The sequence below is a fragment of the Haplochromis burtoni genome, unplaced genomic scaffold, assembly GCF_018398535.1.
Source record: "Haplochromis burtoni strain Fernald_Lab_line unplaced genomic scaffold, NCSU_Asbu1 Contig_15, whole genome shotgun sequence".
Taxonomy (NCBI): Eukaryota; Metazoa; Chordata; class Actinopteri; order Cichliformes; family Cichlidae; genus Haplochromis; species Haplochromis burtoni.
In genome coordinates, this window is record NW_024582376.1 from 622,895 (window position 1) to 630,676 (window position 7,782).

Sequence of the window (7,782 nt, forward strand, 5' to 3'; positions counted from 1 at the left end):
TGTGTGTGTGTGTGTGTGTGTGTGTGTGTGTGTGTGTGTGTGTGGTTATGATGCTGACATGGGCCACCAGTCTGTACCAGGGTTGAGGAGGAGGCATCAAGCCAAAGATGGACAGAAAGAAGAAGAGATGCACTGTGTCACCAATAAAACGTATTCATCAGGACTGAGAGGAGAAGAAGTAGAGAAGAGAAGGAAGCGAAGGAAAAAGGGAAAACAAATACTCTCAAGTATTTTGAAATGCCAGCTCAGATATTTCGGGATTATATTACTTAGTAAACAATTGGAAAATCAATTAACCATTTTGTTTAAAGATGCCTTATTAGACATCTTCATATGTGCGGAAATGTAAAAGTGACCATTTATAATCATCTAAAAGAATAAGAACAAGAAAAATCCAAGAAGTACAAATATGTGATTGAAAGTTATGATGGTGATCATTGAAATAGTGACAACTGATAACCTGACTGATCATTTCACCTTAAAAATTGTGTTTCAGTTATTGAAAATGAAACAGATTATTGTAGTTCATGCAGTTATAATTCATTCAAATGGAATCAATGGAATGTATAGTTTGTTTCTTAAAGATTATGGATAACATGAACTGGTCACAGCTGAAAGCTCAAAGAGCTGCTCATTCAAATGTGTGTGTGTGTGTGTGTGTGTGTGTGTGTGTGTGTGTGTGTGTGTGTGTGTGTGTGTGTGTGTGTGCATACTTTTGCTTGTCTATATGTGCATGCTTTACCAAAGGCGTCCATCACGCGATCAATAACATACTCCCACTGAGCTCTTGCACACAGCCATGATACAGTGGCTTTAGCAAATACACATACACACACACACACGCACACAAACACACACACAGAGCTATGAGTCAAACAGACTGGCCCGGTCTCACCACTCTCACACTGAGGGATCCGTGACAAGAGAGAGGGGAATCCAACAGCAAGCTTTATCGATCCAGACTGGAAACCCCCCTCAGGCCACACACACACACTTACTATAGTTGTGCTGGATCAATGAGTGCTCCTGTGTGAAGGACAGAGCAATATAGAGAGGCACACAAATACACAGACACCTTTATAGACACACTCACACACAGTGTTGAGAGATGAAACAGGCAGTCTGTATCAGAGAGCAAGATAAGGGGCAGAGAACAATGCGTATCATCTGACCTAAACAGTCTCATCTGACACCCTGTAATTTGCCATTGCTCCATGGAGCAAATGTTAACACTGCAACACAAGCCTGAACACATACTGTAGATACACACGAGTGCCAATGCACAAGCATAGCAGCACGCAGGAGGCCCATACTGATATTTTCACTCTTCAGTTAGACAGTGAATGATTTGTTTAGAGGATCAGATGAAACAGAGTGAACAACACCAGACATAAGAGAGCCCTAGAGGTGTTGCTGCTCTCTTTTAGGTGACTGTGATAACATCAAATTAGACACACACACACACCCCAGTCCACACACACCCCTCGGTCCTCCTCTTTCTCTCTCTCTCTCTCTCTCTTGCTTTCTCACTTTCTCTCTCTCACACAAACACAAATAGCACATGTCTGCTAATGTCTGATTTATCCACAGAACACAGCTCTGAACCACAGCAGTGACAGTGACTGAGCAGCCAGGAATGTGTCAGGCAAAGGCCATTTCATCAGCCTTATTTTTGAATGAATGAAGCATTCTGTCATCTTCTCTCACTGGGACCAGTACCAGCAACACAAATAAACACAAATAGATTGATTATTATTGATAAAGAGAAATCAACAATCACAAGAAAGTCCATTACGTTCTTAAAGCAAACCACATTTAAAAAAAAAAAAAACAAACAAACAAAAAAACATCCGTGGATTTAAAGCTTGGACTTCATTTGCAATAACAGAGAAAATTCTTATTTCTCCACCTGCAAATATTCCATTTATGTAGTGGAATGAGATTAGATCATTTGCTTTCCATTATTAACCACAGACACAAACAGAGTGAGCATGAACTTGGAAAATGAACCTGAAGCTTTTGTCTGCAGTCTTAGTTTGGGCTTTTTGATGAATCATTGATTATGAGTGGCTAAATCTCCTACCAGGGACAATGGCGACGGTGTCTTTCTCCCAGGAAACAACGCTGACATACTCCTGGACAGCTGAGGGGATGAGGCACTTGAACACGGCAACATTACCCCGCATGGAGCGCTGGTCGGCCACACGGACTGTGTAGGGCTCCCTGAACACTGGTATGTGAAGAAAAGAGTTGATATTAGTCACTAGATGTACACTGGGTGAGAGTGACAGTGGACACTTCAGTTTAATAAACCTCAATCTGATATTAATACTGATATTTAAAAATGACAGATGAATGCTGATATCATAAATTGGGAGTCTGCACAAACTGTGATATGAGAGGTATAGTTTACTTTTATGCTTTAATTTAATCAAATCTACATCTCTCAAATAGCTTTTTATATACAATTTAGTCCACAAAGGCTGTCAACAGCCCACAAAAGTCTTTATAATGTTTAGTCAAGCAAAGTACCACAGGAGGGCTACCATACAGCCAAATCATAAAAAGATTGGGATACTCTATAATAGAGTTCAGACACGTAAAGGCAATATGTAATTACAATGTAAGAACACAAGGTAAAGATAATCTGATAATAATGTGTTACATTTTCATTGAAAACATTTATTCTTCCTTTTAAATTAAGGAACTAAATTCATAAAATTACATATATTTGCAATATCATTTGTTGTGTTTCTCTTTACTGTCTACCGTACATACTGGTAATTAGTGTAACATGTTACACAGTAACGTGCTACTGTAATCACATTACACTTTTCAATAACATGTTACTGTATTACATTAAATTCAGTAATTACATTACATTTGCAATCATGTTGTTATAAAGGTTCTTTCAGTTCTCTACAGGATGCATCAACAGAAACAATAAAAACACCAAACAGGACTTTTTCTTCCTGCACTTGTACTGAAATCCAGAGTAACCATAGTTGTTGTTTTTTTAATTTCCTAATTAGTTTTTTACTTTTATTTTCATTTTTATTTTCATTTTTAATTCCATTTAATTTCATTCAAAGTAATTTTTTAAAATATGTTTAGCCCTATGACAGCTGGGATAGGCTCCGGCATCCCCCGCGACCCTGAAAAGGATAAGTGGAAGCAAATGGATGGATTGATGTTTAGTTTAATTTAGTTTAGTCTCTTTAATTATTATCTTATAAAGGGCTTATGTCAGAGGTAAGATTTAGGAAAATAAGTATCAATATTAAAATAAAAACACTTAAGTTTTTGAAAGCATTACCTCACAATCTTGTAAACATCCAGAGTTTCAATAAACACATCCATCAATGTCTCATTGGGAATGTTGTAATAATATTTTTTTAGTAGACTAACAGATACTAAAACTCACTTCTATTTTGGTTTTCCAAATTCACAATAGCATTTCAGTTAATTTGCATTTGTCTTCAAAAGTCTAGTTTTTACTTTTATTTTAGTTAACTGCAATGTTTCTCACATCTAATTGGAGTATCGGAATTTCAGGAGTGGGACCTTCTAAACACGCTCCTTCCGGTTGTCATCTAGGTTCCCCCAGTTCTACAACCTGTTTATTCTCATTTACGTGCCCCACCCTCCCTCTTTGTTTTCAATTCTTTAACTTCTTCACTTCTATTTAGTGCATGGGGATCTGCCAGGCCCGGGAGCCATCGCCAGTCAAGGCCTTCCCCAAACCGCAGCTCAATTCATGTCCAAGCATTCACCTTTACCTACTAAAACGCTGTCAAACCTAAAATGAGGACGTTGGCCCAGCTGGTGAATTTTAGTTTTTAGGAAAAGGGTGGCAAAGTCTACATCTTTAGAGAAGTAGAGATTCGGGCATTGCGTTGGTTTTTATTGCCCAAAAAATAAGAATGTAGTAGTAAAAGTACAAACTACATCCAGGAGTTTGTATTTTTACCTGTTCACGTTCCTGCAGGAGAATTGCTGTGATGAACATGGGGACGTCGCTTTCAGATGGTTTTCAACTTTGAATGTAAACACTAAAAGTAAGATTGTATGATTGTCCTTACTAGGATATTGTTTTGCCTCAGTTTATAGAACTGTAGGTAATTATGCGCGACAAATAATATAACAAATTACTTATTTTGGAGATTAATTAAGGTAATGAATACATTTTAAGAAAAGTAACAAGGAATGTGGAACACTGAGCTAACAATGCTGGCGGTGAATACTTTTAGGTATTGGAAATTACAACCTAAAATATATCTTAAATGTGTGGAAATTCTTTATTATAATATTCTTTATTCTCTATTATTCTTTATAGTTGCTCTCTATAGAATCAGAATTCATTAACTGAACTTAAAGGATCATTTTTTTAGTCATTATTATCAAGAATTGGCATTCGGATATAGTGATAGTCCTGATTTTAAGCAGTGGTATAAAAAATAGTAATACATCTAAAACAAACAACAACGAAAAAACACAAATATTTTTTTCAAATACTTTTTTCACATGTTGACAATTCACAGCTGACATCTGTCCTGTTCGACAAATACTTAAAGCAGGGTGAGTAAATAACCTTGTCTGGTGCTCTGTTCAGCCACATTAAGCATGTTTTTCACTGTTCAGCCACAGCTTTAAAAATCACGGGGCGATTGTAAGGAGGACCGACTCGGAGCTGTGTTGAAGGGGATACGTAGCGAGTTGCTGCTGGCCTTTTAAAGAACAACGCCACAGATGCTATGAGACGGCAAAGAGTGGAAGGTTGCACAGAGCCGATGGAACTGTCACATGCAGGCGCCAGGGCATCAAAAACACACCCTCTGCACATGGCATGCAGAGCACTAAACTGTGAATCTGTGCCAGTGTACAGAAAGGATGGTGGCGATTAAGACAGGCTTAATGATGAAAACACTAGCCTGTAGCAATAGCCTGATTGGTGAAAAATGTGAAATGCTGAATCAGAGCATAAATTTTCATTAAATAAATTAAGTGAAATTAAATTAATGGATTATTCTGGTAAGAAGGACAGACAGGTAGTTCAAGGACATGCTAGCTCGAGCGAATAAACAGAGCTGTTTTATAAACTGAACTGTGTGGCCTTGGCTGCTATCTTCATCTCATTTGTTTAAAGGTATATTGCCAGATTTTTCAACACAGACAATTCACATTGGACACTATTTGACTTGAATAAGACGAACAGAAAAACAAAGTTACAGAAGTCAGAAAGGGTCTCAGAAAGGCTGATATTAGGGAGTGTTTCCAGCAATCTATCAATGCGGGCTCTCTTTAGAAATGAGGGCAGTAATGACTTAACAATGTAAAACACACATACACACAACAGAGGGAGTGGCCCTGCACTCCTATGTGTTCGCTCTCCCCCAGCTCTCCAGTGATATAATTAACGCCTAGCCTGAAGGCCAGTTTCCTTGGTCATTAATAATGCTTTATGCCAGCCGCCACTGTCACTGGAACCCATTGGAACCAAAGCCAGTGTCCTTGTCCAAACGGTGGGGAGTCTTTCACCTTAAAGTTCGATGTTTAATTTCCTGATTCTTTGTCTCACCATGTCTATTTCTTTCACACTAGCCTACTTTATCCATGTTCATCTAATCCTTGGGCCTTGTTAAGGAGTTAAGACTGGGGCAGGCTGTGTCAACACCATGGAAATGTCACTTTTTGACATATATATGATCCTGCCAAAAACAGATGATGCATATTGGCTATTGAGCCTTGACACTGACAATTATGGCACTACCATGCCACTTTGGACCTTAATTATGCCTGGTTATTGTTTCTCACTTGGTCACCTAACTCACGGGCGGCTAATGCGAATTGAAGCTTAATTTGTAAATAAATCAAAACTAAAACACAATTAATTCCAATCAGGTCCTAATCTCAGTTTTTCATTTAAACAGCCCTTGCTTTTCACTGAAGCCATCTACCTCAGATCGATACCCTGGATCGACAGAGTGGCCTCGGCTGTTGTGGCCGAGCCAATTCTTTCAATCATTTATTTACTCTCTGACTGACCCTGCTGCCTCTCGTCAATAGCAAGTAAAATCCCCAATGCCCACTGAGCCTCTCATTGAGTGTTTAAAATCGGCTTGGCAGATTGTAAATGTTTGGCATGATGATGACAGTGGTCACATTTTAATACAGCAGAGGTGCTAAACCAGTCAAGGTCACCTCGGGTTTGTACTTCCTGTCAGTGATCCCACCTTGCCCTACACTTGATTCCTTTTAAGAAAGTGTTGTTTAACCACTCGTTACCCCATTAAAATCTGTCAATCAAGCCATGTATGGCGACATGCCCTTGGACCCATCTATGTAACCGACCCCACTAAGAGGCAGCTGTTGTGATAGCATTGTCATTTATCACACGTTTCTCTTAGAAAATATGAAAGACAGAGAGGAAAAAAACCATTACATATTCATCCTCTTAAGCCTTGTGACATGATGCAAATGGTACCCCAACTGATTTGTGTGTAAATTGCACTCCCCCTCATCGCATGCGCAGCAGAATCATTAGGATGTTACTGATGCCTGACTATATGCAGCCTGGTTGCCTAGATACGAGTTAAAACATGGGTCTGGGCGACTGGGCGCACTGGGAGGCAAGTCCTGTATCACTGTCGCTTCAATAATTAACGACGGAGAAACCAAATACTGCATTTACTTATTCATAAAGCAAGCATTAAAAACACAGCAAAGGGAAAGGATAGAAACGGGGAAGTATAATGAAATACAAGAGAAATGAATGGATGCGGGTTGCATTATTGAATTGAAAAGGATGAAAAAAAGCAGTCTATCAGGTTCAGGTTCAGACAGATATGAGGAGGGCAGATAGAAGAAACAGATCTAAACACCTGCTGCCTTGGCCCTGTCCTACGTAGGTTTGTGTGTTTTAGGTGGAACAAAGGGGAGATAGGGTGGGGCTCACCGAACAGGTCTACCCAAATCATTATACCAAGTTTTTGTAAAGATGTGTTATGTGAGCAAAAAACAAAACTCTCAGATGTTTTTTTGCAATTTTGTTTTAAATTTCTATCCTTCAAATGTATTTTGGGTCTTTTGTTTATTAACAGACAGAGAAAAATGCTAAATTTGCTTTATGAGAAAGTCCCTTGATATTTTTAAGTTTTGAACTGAAGCTAAGGTAATGCTAGGCGGATAGACAGATAGATATACAGTACAGTCATGAAAAAAGGTTTTCTTTTTTGGTCAGAGTTGAATTCAACAAATTATACCATTTATAATATAATATTGAAATTTTTGTTTAGTTAACTGGTGATTCTAAATTGGTTGTTGGTGTGGATGTGCATCTCTCTGTCTTGGGTAGGGTGTACCCTGCATCTCCCCCTACGACCGCTGGGTTAAGCGCCTAACCCTCCAGTAAGTACAGATCAAACTGAAGATGAAACTCAAGTTGCCATGCACACTCCAGTTTAAACATACGTATATCAATAGCCTTTCAGTTGCCTCTGGATATGAGAATGTATCAAACTGTTTTACCAAAAATAGTTGCGTGCAATAGACTGGTGTTACACTCGAGTGAAAAATGCACAGAGAAAACTAGATTTTTCAAAATGAGATACCCAAACAAAAACATATACAGGAAAACAAGCAGCCCACATACTGATTTTCATAAATGTAGAGCTATCCAGACAGGTGCTTGAGCTATTATTGGACCACAATCAGCATGCAAAGAAAAGGGTGAGAAAGAGGGGGAGGGATAAAGAGAGAGAGGGAGATGTGAAGATGTGAAGA

The 7,782-nt window shown here is 38.7% G+C and overlaps 1 protein-coding gene across 3 annotated transcripts in view; it reads right to left on the reverse strand.

Moving 5' to 3' along the window:
- The window catches only part of LOC102293530 (Down syndrome cell adhesion molecule-like protein 1 homolog), a 97,626-nt gene that overhangs the window by 76,066 nt on the left and 13,778 nt on the right, over positions 1-7,782 (reverse strand). For all 3 annotated transcript variants that reach the window (XM_014330056.2, XM_042218077.1, XM_042218076.1), the window contains exon 3: positions 2,084-2,230. In XM_014330056.2, the coding sequence (XP_014185542.1) occupies positions 2,084-2,230 (147 nt within the window). The remainder of the gene's footprint in view (positions 1-2,083; positions 2,231-7,782) is intronic.